The sequence below is a fragment of the Chinchilla lanigera genome, unplaced genomic scaffold, assembly GCF_000276665.1.
Source record: "Chinchilla lanigera isolate Chin_1 unplaced genomic scaffold, ChiLan1.0 scaffold00024, whole genome shotgun sequence".
NCBI lineage: Eukaryota > Metazoa > Chordata > Mammalia > Rodentia > Chinchillidae > Chinchilla > Chinchilla lanigera.
The window spans coordinates 15,403,914-15,426,221 of NW_004955425.1; the positions used below are offsets into that span (position 1 = coordinate 15,403,914).

A 22,308-nucleotide genomic window follows, 5' to 3' on the forward strand; every position below is an offset into this window, starting at 1 on the left:
AAAATAAAAAAATAAATGGGAGTAAGAGTCACTTTCATATAGATTGGTTTCTTTCCTTGGGTGTGGTCTGCTCAGCTTTGCATCCTGTGCCGTACTATGGAGTTATGTTACCACTGAATTATGAACCCTTAAAAACAGTAGCACCCCTTTCTTTCCATGATATCTCCCTGCCCTATACCTTCCATGCAAACCTTCCCTCCACCTCTATATATCTCTGGACCCAGCCCTGTGCCCTAAAATGGTAAGCATTGGTAGATGGTTATGTCATAAATCCTTCCTATCTAGATGAGGACCTTTCAGGAGAAACAGGGGAGCACAATCCAAGAGAAGTAACTGCTTAGCTGAATTTTCCCATTTTCTTTCAGCAACTAAAAGAATGTAACCAGGAGGCCTGGGGCTTAGTGACAAAGGTGATCAAATAAGACCCTTTGCTAGACCATATTCCCCATCAAGGTGGGCTTGGAGGACAGGTAGCAAGAGACAGACATTGGATTTGCCCCAGGTGGGTTTTAAAGCTAACACACCTCCAAAGAGGATGTTGGACAGCAGACTAAAAGCAAATATATAATTGGGCACAGCTGAAACACATTAATGTAGACGGCAGATTCACCCAGGGAGCAGAAGATGGTCTCATGCCCATTCTGCTCTTCTTATTGGGCTCTAAGCCTCATGGTGGGTTTCAACAAAGGGAGGATTTGGACATCTCTTGCTTTTTAGACCCCATAGTCACTGTTTGAATTGAAAGTACACCCGGAGCCCAAAAGATAGAGCCATGTACCCAGGAGAACTGTATATTTAAAAGCATTTAGCAGTGGGGAGGAGCACATGTGATGATTTTCCTGTGGGAACAGCGTATCTGAAAAGGCCCTGTTTCACCCTGGGCCTGCGCCATGCAGGGCAGACTCAGGGAGCACAGAGTCCACTTCCCCAAACCTGTTCCCTTTTTCCTCCGGGGGATGCTCAGCAGTCAGAACTGTGTGAGGAAACGCTAGGACTGCTGGCTAGACCTGTGAGGGGCTGATTCGTTCCCCTTTGATACTGCATGCTTTATCCTTACAGCAAGCTCGTCATTTCTGTGACAGTTAGTATTCCGTGGGGCATCCCTCTGCCTGTATGGTAGGTGGTAGGAGCGGAGTAAGGCAGGTTTTTACTCTTTAGTGTCTGCACCAACTGTCGTCTTCTCGTTCATCACCCTTTACACCGTCTATGCTATTTTGTTTGAATTATCTGTTCGTGTGCTTTTCGTTGTTGCTTCCAAGATGTGGGCACAATCCCTAACAAATGGGAGATTTTTAAAAATCACTTGTTGGTGAACGAATGAATGCATGAGCAGTTGGATGGATCCTGATATAATCGGGACTTACACAGGACTCTCTGTTCTAACTAGAGATGTGAGGGTTCAGAATGAGGAAACATAGTTCTATTTCATACTTTAAGAGAGTGAAATTTCAGAGTGCCATTAACCCAGTCCACTTTCTTTGATTCTTGCGGACCTCTTGGCAACATTTTCTCATGGGAAAGACCCAAAGCTGAGGGTTGAGAATTAAAGGAAAATCTGTGATGCCCAAGGCATGTGCCTCATATGAAGGAAAAGACCCCAGAGCCCTGTGTTATCATCTTGCTACAAGTATAGGCTATTCATCAGGCCATCTTGATGCAGCAGCTGCTTTGATTCAGTAGAAAGAAGTTTACTCTTGGTCCTATGAGATAGTTACATGGGTCTGGGTTTGTCATCCAGTTCTGTGTATCCTGGGATAAATTGTGCACCCTCTCTGAGTCTCACTTCCTTTGTCTGTGAGTGAGATTACAATAATATGCTTCACAGCATATGGGATGATTAAATAATAGGAAGTGAAGCTTCTTTGTAAGATGTGAAGTGCAGTACACACAAGAGACAGAGTGACCAGAATGCAAGTTTCTTCTGAAGCGACTTCAGAGACACACATCAGCTGTTCTGTGCCCTTCTGTGATCCCTGGGACCCTTAGACCTCACCTGAGTGAGGGACACATGGTGGTGTGTGTCAGGCTTACCTCAGTGTCCTGAGGAAGCACAAGCAGGTGGGAGAGCCCAGGTTCCTTTTTCCCTGATAAATGACCACAGACTAGATAAGCCAGACTATACATTTAAATGTTGGAGATAGATTGTAATCAAATGTGCGATAATTATCAAAATATGTTCTTTTAATGTTCTTAACATGGTTTGAAACCAGCTATTAGAATTTAATCGAAGCCATAAATATGGAGGATTTTATTTTCAGTCACCCTCGCTAGTAGATACAAGAGGAGGTTCTGTTTACTAAGAACTATCAAAACCAATTGGTTCAAGAATGCTTTTATGGAAAATGGAACAATGTAAAACTAACAGGGTCTGGAAATCCTACCTGGGCCTGTAGAGAAGGCTTTATGGAAATAAAAGGTTCTTTTTATCTGAAATGGAAAGGGTACCACTTACCCCATAATATTCCACCACTCATCTCTTTCTTCTTATGTTACAATTACGAAGCCAGTAGCAAGTTAGGATTCCCCTGTGCACACTCCTATTGCTACCTTTGGCCCCTCAGTGAACTCGACCAGCAGCTCTGTAGCCATTTTTCAAAGGTGTCTGCCATGATTGTAAGTGCCAGTGGCGCCTTTGCCACGCCCTGTTCCCTATGCATTCCAGTACCAGGGCTTTCCTGTAACCCTACTGAGAAGTGTCCGCAAGGGCTTCAAACTTCCCTTCCTAGTTTCAAGGAAACAGACATGCAGATGTAGTAAGTGATGTGGCTTCCTTAAAATTATCATTTGCCAGATCTCGCATCTGTTATTTTGTAAAATCCTAATTTATGTACAAAAATAATATTAAAGAAAAAACCAAGACCATAGTGTGCAGTTCAGTGTATTGCAAGCTGTTTGTTTTTATTACTCAACTCAATAATATACAAAGTGAGCATTTTAACTTTGGAATATGTTGGTTTTCGTGGGATTTGATCAATATCCCATTTTCCTGACCTAAGTGAATAAAAATAAACAGCTTGTGACATATACAATTTCAGAGTTTGACTTTGTTTTGGTGGTTCGAGGAGCTGGCACACAAACATAGCCTGAGACGACTGTAAATTCCTGAAACGGTTTGATCATTTTCATGGATCTCTGTAGTAATTTTATTTATTTTTTAAAGTGGATAACATATCATTTGATTCAAAAACAGAAGATACAAAAGCATATTTGGTGAAAAGTCCTTTTTTGGCCTATATGTCTGTTTACCCATTTCCACCAGCCTCGGGCAACTAGTGTTAATTTTGATTCATTTAAGTTGATGAACCAAAATATAGTTTAGCCGAAAGGAGATTTTATGTTGATTCTTTATCACACGGCATAAAGACACAGGATATGAGTTTGGGACTGTGAGGGCGAATAGCTGCATGACTAGCCAGGGAAATGCTATAGATGAAAATACAGGAGGGTTGACAAAATATAGAGGCACAAGTTGAATTCCATTTTTATTGTAAAATAAGATCTCACTATAAAACCGTAAGTCTCCCCATATACTCATTGGACTTCTCTGTTTCTGGGTTTCCAGAACAGACTGTTCTCTTCTGACTGTTGAATATGTATTTAAGCCTGGCACTATGAATCTCTTATGATACTAGATTGAATTTCTCATTGCCACTTTTTCAGATAACAGCCCGCCGCCAATGGAAACATATTTATGATGAGTTAGGCGGTAATCCTGGGAGCACCAGTGCTGCCACTTGTACCCGCAGGCATTATGAAAGGTAAGAAATTATTTGGTGGAAAGTCTTTGCTTAATTGAACGTATGTTCTTTGTGAGAAGCTTTTGGTCAAAGATAAGACAGAGGAAATCTAAAGAACCCTTTAGGAAACAAACTGTCTCCGTGGCTTTTTTTTTTTTTTTTTTTTTGGCGTATCACTTTGTGGTATTTAGGGACATGACTTTCTCCGGTTACAGGAGCAAAATGGGACTGTCTCTTAAGTTTGGTTTTATCTTGTGACCACCTGTTTGATCTCACTGCACCCTAACCCACCCCATGCCACCTTCTGCACAGCATAGATTACTCAGGATGTCTCTCTAGGTTCGTTTACAGTAAGATCTCTCAGCTTCTCAGAAACAGACATCTGCAATGTTACTACAAGGTTGACATGTAACTATATTAACATTGGAAAGTAAACATCGCTTATAGTAACAGCACTGACCCAGATAAGGCCTGTTTTTTCCCATCTTGGTATATTTTTCTCCTACCGCTATGCCTTTGACCCAAGAAATCTTCTTGCCAAACCCTGTGTGGCTTAGTTTTCTAATGAGATCTGCTGTCTATGGCCACGCCACCCTGAAAGCTCCCGATCTCATCTAACCAGGTCTGCCTATTTCAGAAAGGTGATGATAATGCAACCCAGAAGGAAGACACAAGTAGCCTCCTATGAAGTTTGTATCCATGGGAGTCTTTCCCCTTTGCACTGGGATAGTATGATCTACCCTGCTAAAGATCAATTGAAGAATCTATGAACTATCCCTACTTCCAGCACACACTTAGTTTAGGTTGTGTCAACTTCCATACAACTGGTACTTTCCTGCAACAGCATGGATGGACTAAGCTCTCTGGTTTCAAATTCAAAGTTTGGAGGAGCAGCCAGGAGGGGTGGGGGAAATGTGTCTTGATAGTAGCCATGTATAGAACCAAGTCAGGACACAGCTAGTTAAGTGAATAAGCAGACCAGTTCCCTTGTTGGTGAAACACAACTACAAACTTGCTGGTTACTCTTCTTATCACCAGTTACCATTTCAACTTCAGTATAGCTGTGTGACACCCACCTTTGGGTGACATATGCACATCCTCAGGTGATGCTATTTAACATACCGGTTTGTAGTCATGCGTCTCTTAAATTTAATATCTTTTTATCCTTGCTGAATTTAACCCAGATCCTCTTTTAGTTGGGCCATTCAACAAAAGATACAATGCTTTTGTAAGAATAATCAGAGTAAATTGAGTTGGATTTAGTGCCTCATGAAAGTTCCCACAAAGCATTCATTCCTAAGGTGGTCTGATCCAGAAGGATTTTTTAAAAAAATGATAGTAGATGTGCAAATTAACGCTGTTTATAGCATTGTTTTTCAATGCAGTGCATAAATTGTCTAAATGTAAATACTGTATCATTTCTCTCAGTATTTAATACAAAAGCCTACACATTATCATTGTACATGAAAGATACTCTAGTGATGTCCTAGTACAGTATCTGCTCAGGTCAGTGTCCTGTAAATTTCTACTTGTTTTTGACTTCTGAGTAAAGTCTTTAATGAGAACATTTTCACTAGAAATACCCTCTACTTTCAAATAGCTTCAGTTCTGAGAATGAAGTCTCTTTCCTCTATATGCAAATCTCCCCAGTACCTAAACCATCAAACAAGGGACCAGATAACAAATAAAATTTTCAAAAGAAGTATATCTTAACCATGAAGTAGCTCACCCTGCTGATGGATGAACATCTTAAATAAATTACAGACAACCACATGATCAAAAAATAAGTAGCTAAGTTTTGAGATGGAGAGAATTGACTCTGTGCATGTGTGTGTGTGTGTGTGTGTGTGTGTGTGAACACGAGTACTTAATTTACTTGAGAAGTTACATGAATAAAAATAGCCTTGGTCTTAAATGAAATGCCATGATATATTCTTGTGAAAGTAATGTACTTTATTTCATGGAGTAGAAGATTCCCCAACACCTTCAATCAGTCAAATTGGAAAATTCTAGTGGAGACACCACAAATTTTAGCAACTATATTAAGTTTTTAAAATCAGTCTCCCTTATTCTTGGGATCTGCCTGGATATTTCATAAGTGTCTCCCATGGTATGACATGTTTTGAAGAGCCATGTTGTTTTTCCACATCTGCCGTGTGTTTGGTCAGTGTAAATCAGTCAGCACACAGTAAGGAAAATGGAATCAGCAGAGAGAACATGCTGTAGGAATTGTCTGTGTAGATGTTGGTACAATGCACTGAGTCAACTCAGGGGTGATAACTCCAGGTTCCCTAAGACTGACAATAGACAGAAGGCTGTAGTATCATCACCCAAATATGTGAAGAGTGTGCTCAGAGATCTGGCCTCAAGATCCCTGGAAAGAGGGACCCACTCAGCCAGTCCGGCTACTGCAGGAGCTTAGGAAGGAGCTCAGTGGAGCTGGGTTCCATTGAGGAGGAGGAGCTGCTTGTTGGCTGCTGCTGGATCTCAAAAGACATGCATTGAAATGGTTCTGGGATCACTAAAAGGCACTAAAGCTGGAGCTAACTGTTGTGCTACGTTACAGTTGGGTGGACACTGCTAGAACAGCAAGGAAAACAGAAAGAAAATGGCAGCTTCCCCTTCCCTCTGACTCCCAGAATGCCTATGTGCAGAACCAACAGACTGCTGACAAAAGGAGCTGTCATTTAAGAGCCCCTCTCCCAGCATCACCAAGAAGAGTACAGAAGGGTGGGTTTGGAGTTGGGAGACATCCCTGCCGTGCCATGGGGCAACCCCACCATGGAGAGCCCTGCATATGTGTGGCTGACCAGCCGTGGTTAAGCAGAGCCTGCAGCCCAGCAGGCAAGAGCGCAGAGGTTCCAGGGCCTTAACAAGCCCTTAGCATTTCTTTTTGCTGTCTGGACCACCATGACCTTGTTATTAAATACAAGGGACATTGTGAATAATTAATAATTAATCATAGCTAACTTCAAATTTGAAAATCATTGATTTATTTTTTTAATCAGACTGTACTTAAAATAATGCCATTTTAATCCTTTGAACCAATCATGACCTTTAAGATTTTATCCATAACTTCTGTGTTGCAGTGAAGAGTTGAGGCTGGGAATTGCTGTTCTGGGCAGTTCCTTTTTAATTCCAGAGAAAGGAGTAGGACACTTGCATCTGTCTAGAGACTCTGAGCAAAGAAGAATCTGAACTCTTGGACAAAACCTTGTGACTGTGATGTATTTCATTCGTTATCGCTAGTCTCGGGATGCAGGGACACAGGCAAAGCAGAAATGACTAGACTGATGAAGGACTACCATTTTCAGAAAGGCTCAGGAAGTTGAGAAGGATCAGGATTTTGTAGCCAGAAATCTAGTCTAGAAATATTTCAGTCCTTCTACAATTAGATTGAGTGATTGGAGTTCCCATTCGACTGCTGGTTTCTTGTTATTTTCATTCTGTTGTAGAGCCTTGCTCCTTTCCTAGTTCCCTCCCTCCAGCTTTGCTTTCTTAGAAAATGAAAAAGAAATGAGTGATCCACTATACATTATCTCACCGATGTATTTTTCATGGAGTGCGGTTCATGATTCCAGTAAATGTTTTCATTTACTCCGAGAAAAAAGTCGCCAGTTCTTCAGTAAATGTTACTTGTGTATTAGTTGGGTACTTTTGGTTTATTAATGAGTGTAATAATGAAAGTGTGGGCTGTTGAAAAGAATCAATGGTGTTTTTATTTAAGGCATAGCAGAAGTGGTACAATGCCTGTGAATGCATCATTGTCGCTGAAGGCCCGACTCGTCCAAACTTGCCTCTGATTGGTTTAAATCAAATAGGTCCAAGCACTTCATAAAAATGTCTTTGTCAGCCTGGTTTTGCTCCCAAACCTATTCATCTCTGTCAGTTTTTAATATTAGTACCAGGCTCCTGGCCATAGTCCATTAGTACTGTACTTAATTGCTCATGTTACAGATGATTACCAATATAAAAAGCATTAATGTTTTCCCATCGCAAGGCTGTAGCTATGTAGATGTCTCCAACTCGGCAAACCTCATGAAATGGGGTTGCTCTGGACATTTCTTGTTCAGGATTTATAGATAAAGTTATTATAGATTATAATGCAAATAAAAATGTCCATATCCTCCTGGGCGTGGGACCCTCTAGGTGGAACATTTTCCTTCTTGTCCAACTGGTGAGAGTCTCTGAATCTCTTCTATCAGTAAAGGAGCAAAAAGAAAAATGGCTACTTTTATGGAATTCTTCTTAGCTTGATTTTTTGGAATCGTAATTCACTTTAGAGGCTTTGTTTTCATATGCAGATTTCTTTTCTTTCTGTCTTTTCTATTTTTTTGTTTAAGTGTTTGAAGCACAAGCAGGGGGGAAAATCTTTATACAGATTACTGGTTTTAATTTTCCTGAATAAATTACATGGTCTGTTTCTGTGGAGCACATGAAGTTGTTATTAGGGATTTTTTTAAAGGAGCATTAAGGCAAGAAATACTTGTGATGTGCTTTTCAGAGTATTTAAGAAATCAAAATCATAAACAAATGTATTTGTTTGAGAGGGAAATGAGCAATTATGCTTCATCTTCTTGCATACGTAATACCCAATTTCAAATTCTAACCTTCTGCTTTCCCTGTAAGCATTCCTTGGGCCTGACTGCCATGCTATGTGTCTGAAGCAGCTTCCTTCACATGACTGAGGCTGAGCCCTACCCAGGCCAGACACAGAGGGGCAGAAACCAAGTGACGAACAGCTGGAAGGTCTGCTGTTTTTGCTGAGGTAGTAGGTGGATGAGGAGGCCTTATATTCTGAGTGAGGCAAGCGCGGGCTTTAAAATAAAGATCAAAAACTCATCAGGTTATAAGAAACTCACTTAATGACACCATGGCAAAAGGCCAAGGGAGAGCTGAGGTGACTTACTGCACTGTTCATGTCCAGGACACAATTCCATGTATTCACGCTCATTTTGACACCCTTGAAGTTAATAAATACACAATTGAGCAAGTCACAGTTAGGCTTTCAAGCTTTTATATTTGAGAGGTCCTCTAGTTCCCCACTTAGGCTGGTGCTACTCAGACGAGGTTTTTTTTAACCTGTATGTGAACTGTTTGTGACTAGACCGTAAGGGACAAGTAAGTGTAGCCACTGTGAGTAAGCTTTGATATACTTACACTGAAATTTTCCAGAATAATTTTACATTCATGAAATCTAATAAATAGTTGGAGCTTGGATTTTGTGTGCTTCTTTTTAAATGTAATTTTTCTAGTAACTGGTTTTAGGGGTATTGTACAAAAGTATCAGCCTGCAACAGATCAGAAATTTAAGTGACCAGACCTTCTTGCAGGCCATTAGAGAAGCAATGCTTCACACTGTGATCACAAACCCCAGTGTCCATACGGGCAGGTGACACAGCTGGGCACGCGGCATGATGGGAGAGTGGGAAGCCCGGGCTGTAGAGGCCCAGTGGGATCAACTCACGCCATCACTACAGTCAGAGGTAGTGTGTGCTCCTGACCTTTCTGTATTCTCACAGTCATCTTTGTGTAGAATCATGTACCTTTACAAATATTGGCTCCAACATTTTTAAAAGTATTATGCATAAGCTAAGTCAGCCATGCCCATGGGCATAGTACAGCCTGCTTCCTGCTCTGTTCCCTAAGGACTGAACCGAGCTTGATGCTGGGCTCTGCAAGTTCTGCTTAAGAGGCTACAGCAGGAGAGCTTGGAGGCAGTGTCACTGTTAGAGGAGCTCTCCCTCTAAACACTCATCCAGTGCCTAGCAAAACACCTACTGTGGCTTCCTGTTGACCTCTCTTGCCTTTTGGGGGCCAAACCACTGTGTGTGGTGGGCTTTCTGATGGTTGGGGAAGCCCCTCTCTCACTCCACATCTTCCTCTTCTACTCAGTGAAGAGTCAGATCACAATCCATGGACCTTCCTCAGCTTGGCTTGCTCTCACGTAGCTGCCTCCAATTCGCGGCACTCCCAGAAAACAATACCCAAAGCTACTCCAGATGTGGCAGAGTACTTTGGGGATGGCGGAAGTATCCTTCTATCAACACAGTCTAGGACTGCTTTTGAAATCACGTAGTAGCCTGTTTCTTTTTCTTGAGTAGTGTAGATTTACCATTTAATGAGCTGCCTTTTTAAAATTGCTGCTGCTCTCGAGAGCCAATTGGTGTTGGTTTTTTAATCTGCCATGTACACAGCACCCTCGGGGATAATGAGAATGCATGAACCAGAGTGAAGAACAGGGCTGACAAAGAGGGAGGAGGTCCCCAGGCTTCCATGGACTCATGGCAGAACTTGCTAAGGGAGCGTGATGCTGCTTCCCAGGAGCCCACATTCAGCCTCCAGATCCTTGTCAGTACGCAGCTCCATGTAGCCACATCCGGCTCATGAGAACTGGAAGATGCTGTGACTCCTGCTTTATCTAACTTTTCACAAGACGTCACTCATAAGCCATCCATATAGGGAAAAGACACATATTTAAGGCTATAAAAAACAGATATGTGATAGATACAAGTAACAAGTTCAACAGGGATCAAGAGGAAAGAGAGAATTTACAACTAAAATAAAGAAAGTCTTTCTGGAGGATCTAGAATTTGAACTGGATCTTAAAGAGGCAGGGTTAGAGCTCAAGGTATAGCATCCTGTGTTGCCAAAAATAATTAGGTGGTAGAACTCAAGAACAATAAAGAATCTGTTTCTAAGGGCAAGGACCATGATAATTGTCTTCTGGAAACTTCTCCAGTGCAACATCATGAACATTTTAGGAAGTAAAGGTTGAAGGAGCTAAATTAAATCCAAAAAAAAGGTAGCTCTCTCTAGAAAATGTAGAGGTGGGATGAGGTGGTAGAAGGGGCAATCGGGAGAATTCAAAGGCTGGATTTTCAAATTACATACACCAAAGGCAAGTACTGGAGCTCGTCTTCTCGGGGTCTACTACCTTGCCTATCCTAAGGTCCAAAGGGGAGATTATACGCATCCTTGCCAAGGTGACACTGGCCAATCTAAGTGCTTGCAGCTCCTTCCCAAATGCTGTCCTGTTAGTGGGAGTCCTGAGCAGGGCCAGCGTTGTTGCTCCTCCCTCTGCGATCCTGCCACCAGGCACTGTCTCCCTGTCCTGAACCTGCAGAAGGCTGGTTGGCCCTAATCCTGTCTGCAACCTGAAAATCAAACACAAGTCGCTCAGTTGGGCAAACAGGCTGCGCCTCTGGTCTCCATCTCCCCTTCACCAAGCTGGCTGTCTTTAGGGAGCCAAAATGGGTCAGGGTAAGCACCCCGCACCCCAGAGCAGCTCCTTTTATCATCTGTGAAGCTTGTCTTCCCAAAAGACAGTCAATAATTTCATACATAAAAACCTCACAGTCCGTATCACTCAGCATGCCTAAAATGCTCTGATAACTTTCCAATGCCTGGATATTTCAAGAAACTTTGAAAAAAGGAAAACAAAACCCTAGCCAGGCCCTGGAGTAGAAAAACTGGTTTCTGTTTTTTTAAAAAAATAAACAACAGCCTTTGAAAATATCTCTATTTAAAAATTCTTAAATTTTCCTCTAAATGCAAGTTGTAATTAATAGAAGTCGGAGTTTACACTGTTGAGTGTAAAAACACCCTCAGGCACAAACTAATCAAGTGTGGATGTCATGCTGTAAACTACAGCAAGTTCTTTGTTTGACCCAAAAAAAAAAAAAAACCAAAAAAAAACAGAAAAGCTTTCCAAACAGCAGTTTTGCTTTGTCAAGCTCCTTTATTGTCTCATTTTTGTTTCACCCTGCACCCCCTTGACCCTAACTACAGTGCTTAAGAAACTTTACAGGTCCCGTGTTTTATTGATAGTTTTCATCAAGCATGAGTTTAAATTTGAGAATAGATTAGGTGTCTTAGCCCCTTTTCTTTTTGATAAATAACAAGAGGTTTCTGCTTATGTTTTTGTGTCCTGAGGGCTTTATCATTAAGATTAAATAACTGTAGTCTTGAGCATGCCGCTGCACAAACATCTTTTCAATTATGTGAGTAACAGATGCCTTCACAAAGGAACTATTGAAAATTCAGAAAGCATGTTTCCGAAAGAGGAAGGGAAAAAAAGAAGTATCAGATGACAGAAGAATGTAATTGCTTACCATTAAAATATATCTTTAACTTATCCACTGAAAACCTCTTGGAGCATTCTGTTTTTGTACAAGTTACAGCGAAGTTTGGCCAAAATCGTAAGTGTTGTAAGGAGGGGGTGAACAACTTCAGAAGCTCTGGAGCCACTGGTTTCTCACATTCAGGGGCCTTAAATGCAGTTCTTCATTTGTCTTTGCATGTGGACACTACCTGCTCTCATTTGTAAGGTGCACATCACGTTGAACATACTGTTGTTATGTTTGTTTACTATTCTTGAAATAACGTCCATCTGCCCTTGAAATGAATCCATGAGACTCCACGCTGAGCAAGTCATTGTCTGCTCATTAAGAAGAGTAATTGCTGCCATCTTTGCTGGCTGGCACCGCAGAGGGATAGGTGCTGTTTATGGTTCCTGTTCTCTGTTGTGAGCATGTATTCTAATCCCCAGGGCATAAAGTCACCTTCCTTAAACCCAGTCCAGCTTTCTTCAGTGTGGTATAACATCAACCTAGGCACACTTAGAAATGCCAAGGAAAGGGCTGGGGGTATAGTTCAGTGGCACAAGCACCTGCCTAGCAAGTGCAAGGTCCTGAGTTCAATTCCCAGTACCAAAAAAAAAAAAGAAATGCCAAGGCAGCGTCATCCATCAAAGAAAGGCCCCCAAAGAGCTCTATTAGGGAGATCATGAGAAATTCAGACTTGGTAAGATTAAATTCTAAGGATATGATTCTTGAGTTCCTCTTACTATTCAGCATTAAGTTGGGACTGATTCCACTAAGTCACCACCCCCTGGATTGAATGTGGTTACTGTGGCTAAGTGTAGTGTGACTGTGCTGAAGCCATAGCGCTTTGATGTAATAGGCTGACCCTTTGTGGAATGGCCACAGAGGTATTCTGTAGGTACGCTGCCTCCAAGCTGAGAAGAATGCTCACCCAGATTTCTCCAGGCAATTCCCCAAGGGCTTGGAATTCACTTAAGCTGGCCAGAGGTGATCACTCAGTATCTCCCCTGCATTAATATTTCCCAGATAGTAAAAATATGAAGTTATACAACTACCAGGATGAGATGAAGGCAGCTTGGACTAGCAAATCAGCTGTGCATTGACTCAAACTTGGAAACTTAATAGCTGCATGGCATTGTCTAATCACTTAGTCATTTAGTTCTAAACCTCAGTTTTCTCACCCATAAAATAAAGGTAAAAGATTATACCTGTGGCTATCTTTTTATGTGAAGGCTGAGGTTAGATCATGCAGTTTCTAGCATTAATGGAGCTTTCTGTATTGTGACTGTTATTAGTATAATAATGCCTAAGCAATAGATAAGATGAACTGAAATTTCTTTCCACCACCCCACCTTGCCTCGAGCCATCCTCTGAAAATCCACATCACTCAAGTCGGCATACCTTGTCATCCTTGCTGAGTTCCAAACCACTGTGTTGCTGGTTCTGCTCCTCACTTAGAGCCAATCCACCCGAAGACCATCGGGGGAGGTGTCCGAATTATCAGCAGGCCTACAAAAAACACTCACCACTGCCAGGCAAAACTGGAGGGAATTAAAGCTTTTCAAAAGAGTTCTTGTTCAACTTCTGCTGTCCTTAGAGTAGGTAGTGAGGCCCGTGGTGAGCAGATCATTTTCCCAGGAAAGAGATGTTTTTGACCACCATCCATGTTTCATTCTTCATCCTAATGGACCTTTTTGGTTTATCAGCATGGGAAACAAACGATGGCATGAACACTTGCTTCCTTTTTGAGGAGCACAGTAGAGTTTACCCTTGGTAGCCCTTGGGCGAGCTTAGTGCTTCACACAGAATCCATGTTGCCCTCACTTGCCACTTTCTAGGTGGGCCGTACCATCAGCCCATGCATCGTGCCCTATGCCTCAGCAGTGCTCCTCTCTCTGTGTGTTGCTCAAAGCTTCCAGTTCACATCCTTGTCTATGGGAAGGAGGCCCCGGAGACCTCTTCCATGGCTCTCCTGATTTGTGATATTTCACTACTCACACTCAACACTGTATTTGTTTTATGATCTATCAGAATGCATACCACAAGGCTGAGGATTTAGCTCAGCCAGCGGCACAGCACTTGCCTGGGAAGCGCGACATCATGAGTTCGATTCCCGGTACTGGAAAACAAACAAACAAACAAAAAAAATGCATACCACAAAACAGGGATCTTCATTAGAAGCTCACATCTCTCTGAGATGGAGTCTGGCTGGTAGAAGAGCAGAAATAAAGCAGCAGAGTTGCTAGTGCTCGAATATTGTGCCTACCAAGGAAACACGTTGTTTCTCCACATAGCTATGTAGCACTTGTGTGTTTTTTATTCTAGTTCCCCACTGCCTAAACGTTCTTCTCCCACTATTATAGTCATGGTTTAGCACTTAAAGAGGTAAACAGTATGTAGGATTAGAAACTTTCTATGCTTATTGAAATCTGAACAAATGTATGTACTTCATCTTCAGAAAAGGAAAATATACTTTCTATTGGCTTCATATTTGGTGAAAGATTGCATCCCACACTTCACAGTAAGGTTGTATTTTCAATTTCTGGCTGCGAAGGGAAACGTCAGGCCAACCTTTAGAATTTACCAACCCTGGAATCAACCTAGAGGTGTAATGAGTCCATTTGGGATCAGATCAGGTCTGAAGTCCCAGTGGATCCAATATGTCATTTCTTTCCTACAGCTGTGAAAAAAAAAACTAATAGTATAAGAATAGTACCATAGGAACATTTTCAACCTGACATGCACACCAACTGCATTTCCCTCTGCCCCTAAAATATTCCGCTGCAAGGATACCAGCAAATATTTGGGCCTAGAATTTTTCACTGGTTTAATACCATGAAAGCGTCTATAAAATAAGTGGGTTGAGTTTGAGATTCAAATACAACCTTAAAAATTTCCTATTTCTTTCCCTAACTCTCTGAATTGAATCAGTTCCAGACATTATTATAATACCATTTTTCAGAGTTCTATAAATAGATGGATTCTCATTACTCCTCTTAAGCACTGTTTGCTAAATGTTTTGGCCCAAAAGTTCAGCCATTACATGGAAGCATTAATCAATATAGCAGACATTACTGGTTACTCGTTCAGATGAAATTTGACATTATTTTTTCTCTGCTTATGGGGAGGGGGCATGTTGCCTAATAAAGATGAAAGTTCTTTTCTTGTATGAAACGCAAGTGACGAGGACATGTGTGATATACGTTTCTCTACTGTCAGGCTGCTGCTTTTTTGTTGAGAAAGAGAAGCAAGACCCTGGAGGATTTTAGACTCTGTAAATATAAAATTATCTGCCTTAGTGTTTAAAAAAATAATAAAAGGGAGAAGGAGTTGGCAGGTTGCCAGATTACTTACATTACAGTAATAGATTTGCTGACCCCTGACTTCTGCTGTGGAGAAATGTATTGAATTTTTTATAATATCAGATGAGGCAGATCTAAAAACCTGGTATACCGAGCACCATTATTTAACTTGAGATTTAGCAAAGCTGAAATCTTTTCAAACCAGCAATTTTTTATATGATGATAATTTACTGGCTCAGACACTAATAAATCAAGGTTATAATGCCATTGATTTGTTAATTTTAACTTGGGTTGATTTTAAATCTTCTTTACTTAAAAAAAAGGAACGAGGAGAAAAAAAAAACTTGCTTTTCACAGTGACTGAATTTAATAAGAATCTCCGTGATAGCAAAAGGCTCCCCTACTGCTTCTGCTTTGGGGTGGAAAATGTTATTCTTGCGTTATTCCTAGGGAAAAATAAAGTCTCATGCTGCTACAAATCTTATGCCTATGAAAAGATGTTATTTTTTAATACATGACGGCTTACCTGTTTCAGATCCATTAATGGCATCGTAAATAAGCATTTTGCTAATCTGAAATGTGAAATCTGGATAATGATAAAGACCTATTTATCTACCCAGCTTTCAATCCCCAGACGAGATGTAGATCAGGAGGGGAAAATGTCTCTGGATTCACTAATGATTCTGTTGCTTCTCTTCCCCATGACTTCCACCCACCTACAACCCTGCATTCTCAGAACTGCAGCCCATTGAAAATATTTCTCCTGTGGAATGAGTTCCTGGGGGCTGGGTGCATTTCTGCTTTCATCTGTACAGTTTAGAAACTGATTAAATCTTTGTTATACTACAAATATTTGAGGAATAATCATCTGCAAAGCGCATTTACTGAATTCTTTATATAATACAAACCTACAGTTTCCTGCATGGGGCAAGGCTGACCTATTAGCTAACCTCTTTTTAATGTTACCACATGTATGTTGAATGTTTAAATGTTCAAAATTCTATAATAGCTTGCGTCCTCTTGTACTGTAAAAAACATCTAATAATCAAATGATAAGATCATATCCTGTGGGTAATTGTGTTGTACCATGACAGGATAACTGAAAAAACATTCAGTGAAAATTGCACCAAACGGAAACCACTCTATGAAGCAGCGATTGTTTGTGTGCCGTTTGAGACCATGCCCTGTTCTTCAGAGCTTGGCTGGTCATATTTCTACTTGTTTCCTTTTAACTGCTGCCTTTCTTGTTTTATTTTCGGAGCCATTTTTCCCTGAGCCACTATAATTATCTTTCGATGATTTAGAAGGGGAAAAAAAAATTCAGTTGACCTTTACACACACACACACATGCACACACACATGCACACAGACATACACACACAGAGCTTCTGGAAACCTCGAACAAGCAGAGTTTGTTTGGATTCAGTTTTACCTTAGTCATGCCTCTTTCCAGATACAAGAAACATTTAATTCCAGATTTCCTGCTTCTGGCTTTAGGCCTTTGACCAGCAAAGTGAAATGTATTTTTTGCTCTTGTCAGTCTGCCAGCTGCTGAGTTGAGTGAAGGGGAGAAAAACTAAATGAAAGAAAAAGGGAGGGAAGAAAAAGAACCGAAATGAAAATGTTACCCTGCCTCATGAACTTGCAAAATTGTAAAAGGGAAAGAAGGTCGCTTAGCTCCATCTACAGAGTGACATCTGCCCAAGGTTATCAGGATCCAGGGTGAGGGGACCTCTGAGCCCCACTGAGTGTCTTTCCCACCAGTTCTCTTCTTCCGCTTATGTCCCTCCCCCCTCTGCAGGCTCCCTACACTCAAAGGTGCTGCTGTCCTTCTCAGGATAGAAGGTCTGTCATGGTGTCACTGTCTTAATGAAAGAATGGAACTGGAGGAAGGGTGTCACCAACAAATGGTAACCATTGGAGTACCCAGGCTCCCAAGCTCTTTAGGTTCCCATGGCAACAAAACAGACGTAAAACAAACCTATCTGTCCCAGCACTAAAATATGTTTTCATTAAAATCAATTTAAAATATTTTTCCAGTTTAAAATATTCAATGCATTTTGCTCCTGGACAAAAATCCCTAACCTGTCGATACCGAAAAGGATAAAATCCCTGCAGAATTACTCAGATAAAAGGAGCTGGGAGTAGGGGGATGTCAGGGACTTTACAGATGAGACAGAATAAATTCAAGTATGAACAAGATTGCTTTTTTCTCTCTTCTGCTTAGTTATGCTTTTTATTATATAAACATTAACTGTAATATTACAGTGGGAAGCAGGTATTTGGCAGCCATATATTATTTTAGTAAGTCTACATAGAGAAAGCAGTTTCCAGTTTTAGCAGCTGTAACATGTTTGAACTCAGTTTGTAATGGGATCTGAAGATAACTATTCCCCATGGGCTGTGTTGATCTTCGTGGCTGGCCCACTGCCAGATGTAGGGCTCCAAAGTATTATTCACGCCTCCTTGCACATACCTTGTCTGAGCATGCTCAGTCAATGGATTTTGTGTCTCATGTACTATAAATTGGAATTTGATTTTCCCACAATTTCTTGGAATGTTATTAAAGAATAAAATATTATGATCACAAATGTCCCCACATCCTTACTTTCAAACCTGAACAGTCGTGCATGTTTAAGTAGCTGAGACCCAAATGATACAGTTAGAAACCAATTGCAGGATAGCTAACAAATGTCTAAATGACAGAACTTTTTGGTTTTTTTTTGTTTTTGTTTTTGTTTTTTTTTTTTTTGGTTTTTCTCCGGTACCGGGAACCGAACTCACAACCTTGCGCTTGCCAGGCAGGCGCTTTTGCCGCTGAGCTAAATCCCCAGCCCCCATGACAGAACTTTTTGCCTAGATGTCTTAGTTTAAAAATTTTCGATTCCCGGTACTGGAAACCCCCCCCAAAAAAAAATAATTAGGATTCCCAATATTTGAACAGATTATAATTGTTTATAAGCCAAGTACATTTTCTTCATTGAGTCAACTTGTCTTACTTAAAACAAATTATGTTTGCCGTATTAAAGTTCATATTTTTAAGGTTGAGTCTTGTATTAATCCCACAGTGAGTCATTAATCATACCAAATGCATTATAAAAACTTTAATCACTGTAGTTGAAACTGAGATTGTAATGCAATCCATGCCTTTTAATTACATCAGCTCTTTTTCCCCGTTCAGATCAAGAGCTGTGTCGCAGAGGGAAAACAGATTAAAACCAGAGCTGTTTGATGTTTCTCTTTTTAGAGCAATTTTATGCACTTTGTTTAAAAAGTTATATAATTAAAATGCTTGAATTTTTCAGCCCTCTGATTTTTGTGGCTTCAGTGGCTGCTCTGATGCCTTCTTGGTGGAGCCCTATTTTACTTGGTACCCCAAAACAGACCCCCTTGGGTGCCACTACCTGCCCCATCTTTGCTACAGGATAAGACAGCCATTTTAACCATGCTGAGCTTGTCTTCCTTTGACCCTTTGATCTTAAGTGCTGGGTCTACACGTTTAGATGAATAAAAATTAAAAATGGGACATAGGTGCAACCAGGTTCAAATTCCAGCTTTGACAAACGGTGTGACCTTTAGGCACGTTATTCAACCTTTTGGGGCCGCTATTGTCTGTTTGGCTGTAAAGCGAATAATAATAATACTCCATAGGGATGTGGCAGAGGTGATATGGGATGACCTGTGTAATGTTCCTGGCTCTGTACTAGGCCCCTGTAGAATGTAAGCTTCCTGAGGTCAGATGCTTTGAATGCTTCGTTCTCTGCTCTGTCTCAGTGCAAGAGCACTGCTTGGCTCGAGGTAGAAGTTCAATAAGCAGTTGATGGAGCGGTAAATGAATGGCAGCTGACTATTGTGCTGTTGCTGGAACGTAGCCAAGTGCCATGGGCTGTAATGATGGTGTTTTCAACCTTGTTTGTTTCACTGGTATCCTTGGCGTGCAGACCAGTGAAACCAGATATAAGTGTTTTGTAGAAAAGCATTGAAGTGACCAAGTACTGATTTTCACCAAATTGTGAACGAAGTTTCTAGATGCATCAGTGTCCCTGGCGATTACGTCCTCCATGGTTCCAGGTTCCCACAGCCGACCTCAGCCTGAAACTAAAATGTATTCATCGTGATTTGTTCGAGAGGAACCACATTCCCGTAACTTTCATGACAAAATTTAATAACTTTTCTACGTTTTTATTAGTTATGGTTGTTAATCTCTCACTGTGCCTAATCTATCAATTGAAGCTTATAATAAACCTGTATGTACAAGAAAGAGCATAGTCTCCACAGGGCCCGGTGCATCCCCCGGCAGTCTGAAAACCGGTCCTCCATGGGTGGGGGCACGGCAGCACTGAGAGAGAAAAGAGACTCCCACGGCATTGATGCTACTAGAATGCTCAGCTGATTTGTTATCTCTTCTGCTTTCATTTTAGACTAATCCTACCTTATGAAAGGTTTATTAAGGGAGAGGAAGATAAGCCCTTGCCTCCAATCAAACCTCGGAAACAGGAGAACAGTTCACAGGAGAATGAGAATAAAACAAAAGTATCAGGAACCAAACGCATCAAACATGAAATGCCTAAGAGCAAGAGAGAGAAAGAGAATGCACCGAAGCCCCAGGACACATCCGAGGTGAGTTGCTGGGCTCCACAGGGAAGCCACCTGTGTGAGACTTGTCCTGCCTTGAGGTCTTCTAGAACTGAATCCGCAGCTGGGCCTCTGCATACTTCATAGCTAGAATAAGAAATCAAGAACTCATGGTAGCACATGTGTGGAATCCCAGCATTCTTGGAGGATGAGGCAGGAGATCACAATTTGAGTCCAGCCTGGACAGTTTAGAGACTTAGCAAGATCCTGTCTCAAAATAAAAAATTAAGAAAGGGGACTGAAGGTGTAGCCCAGTACAAAGGGTCCAATTTCAGTCCCCAGGACTGTAAATAAATAAATGCTCCAGGCCTCACAGTTCCCTCAGTAGTTCCCTGATTTTTACAAACTCTTGCCTTTTGCCCAGGAGCTGAATTGCAGTGCATGGGGCTGGGCGGGGTGGAGCGGTCCAAAAAGAGAACCTGAAAAGGTGAGAATATCCTACAGAAAACCATTACCAAGTCCTCTGATTCTGAGAGAAGGAGCTGGAGCTGCAGGTCTCCCAAGGGTTTCCATTGGAAAATGTGGCTACTTGGTCATTTCCAAGCCAGCTTATCTGAGGAGTCTGTGGGACTTCTGAGGTGGCCATTGGAGTCACTGTATGGTGGACTCCGCAGGACTCTCCTGAAAACTTCCGAGATGTGTTTTCTTCTGTTAATGGGCCCCTGTGCCGCAGCCAGCCGTGGGTTGAGACCATGTTAGCAAGATCTTAAGTACATCTTATTTATAGGGGAATTTTGAAATGATTCCTCTGAAACCATCATTATCTCTCATATTAACAGGTAGTTTCTGAGCCTTTTAAAACAAGCCCCAACTCCCACAGCCCCCAACAGTTCTCTGGTTGAAACCTTTACTGTCGGTGCACAGCCAGTCAGGGAGGCTGATCTGGGCTCTGTTTCAACATGAATAATAAAAAACCCTGCTGCCCATAAAAAAAAAAGTTAGCAGCCACATTTGGAGACAGCATGTTCTAGGATTCAAGCCCTGAGGGAATTTTGGTGCTGATATTAAACACCCTCTAAAAATCAGGTTTATAAGGAACACATAAGAGACTCCCCAATTAAACACTGAGTTTCAACACACACACACACACACACACACACACACCATCTTCCTAACTACTTACCCGACTGGCTTTCCTATAAGAAGACAATATTGATACCAAGAGGAAAAATGTCGTTTTTGTAGGTTTCATAATTATTTTAGGCTCTACTAACTCAAAAAGGAGGGAGGAAAAGCAGAGGTGATATGGAACTGTGAACACGTTCAAGTTTGCAGCTTAAATTGCCAAAAGCAGGGAAATTCTACATGGAGGCTTGCATTCCGTTCTTCCTTTATCCCGCTGGTCTGGTGATTTATGATAGGGTTTTGGATCAGTGAGTTAGTTCGGTTAGATACGGTATAGACAATGATGCCAAAGCACCAGAGGACACACTGAGATCCACGGCGCCGTCTGACCTTTGCATGGCTCCGTTTGGGGGGCAAAGTTTAAAACGGTTGGTTTGGGACTTGACAGAGGATCCTCAGTCTGGGAACTGAGCCCATTAGCTAGGCAGACGACCACCCCCCAAGCATGGAACCTCGCTCCCCAGAGCCCAGAGGAACCCCGCCAGCTGCTAGGCTCCCCGTGTCCTACAGGCCCCCATTGTTCCCTCGGAGAATGAGTATTACGCATCTGACATTTTGAAGAGTGTCATGTGAGGGTACCTAACCTGCATGTATTCACCCATCTTCTTCAAGAGCGACCTGGTCAGAATAGCTCTTCCCCTCCAGCAAAGACCCAGATTACTGGTTAGTTATGCTTCTTCTCATTGGCTGTGTTTGAGGTTTGGATTTAGATTTGTCATAGTTTTCATTATTTAATTTTTAACGTTTTTGACAAAAGGCACTAAGCCGAAGGGATGTAGGAGTGAGAAACCCTTCTGTCTTCAGGTAACAGTACCGCGGGAAGATGTTCATTTACATTTAACATACTAAAGCTGATCACAAGATGCCATCTCAGAACAGTGGCCTTTTCCTTTTTCCAGCTCAGCTTTCAAAGACCCTCCCCACTGCAAACCTGTTTCACAGCCAGAAGCATAAGACTCCAGCAAAGCTAAAAACCTCGGTTGTAGAAATTTCAGGGAGGCTGAGCAGTCCCCATAGTCCCACTTCAAACTATAGCCCCATCAGAAATTAACAATTAAATGCAATTTGCTTTTTCACTTGCTTTATTCATTTCTCTATATTTCCACACACTGTATAAGCTCAAGAGACCAATGATGGTTATTAATGTAGAGCAAGTAATGATATTTGTACTGGAAAAGGCAGCGATTAGTGAAAGAGGAGGAATAGGCAGAAGCTCTTGGTACGACACATCCTTAAAAAGCAGAGATATCTTTAAGTGGATTTGGGGAGCTGTAGCAGTGAAATGGATGTGATTCCTTAAGAGATTTTTTTCCTATGTATCCTTAACCAGCATTGCAGTCTTACATAAAGATGCCAAGGTGATTGTTATTTCTTTTCTCAATAGATAACAAAGTTGTAGAGATG

At 41.5% G+C, this 22,308-nt stretch overlaps 1 protein-coding gene across 2 annotated transcripts in view; it reads left to right on the forward strand.

The window, feature by feature from the left end:
- Arid5b (AT rich interactive domain 5B (MRF1-like)) overlaps positions 1 to 22,308 on the forward strand; it is a 179,296-nt gene that overhangs the window by 149,963 nt on the left and 7,025 nt on the right. For both annotated transcript variants that reach the window (XM_005385946.2, XM_005385948.2), the window contains 2 exons: positions 3,661 to 3,758; positions 19,566 to 19,764. In XM_005385946.2, the coding sequence (XP_005386003.1) occupies positions 3,661 to 3,758; positions 19,566 to 19,764 (297 nt within the window). The remainder of the gene's footprint in view (positions 1 to 3,660; positions 3,759 to 19,565; positions 19,765 to 22,308) is intronic.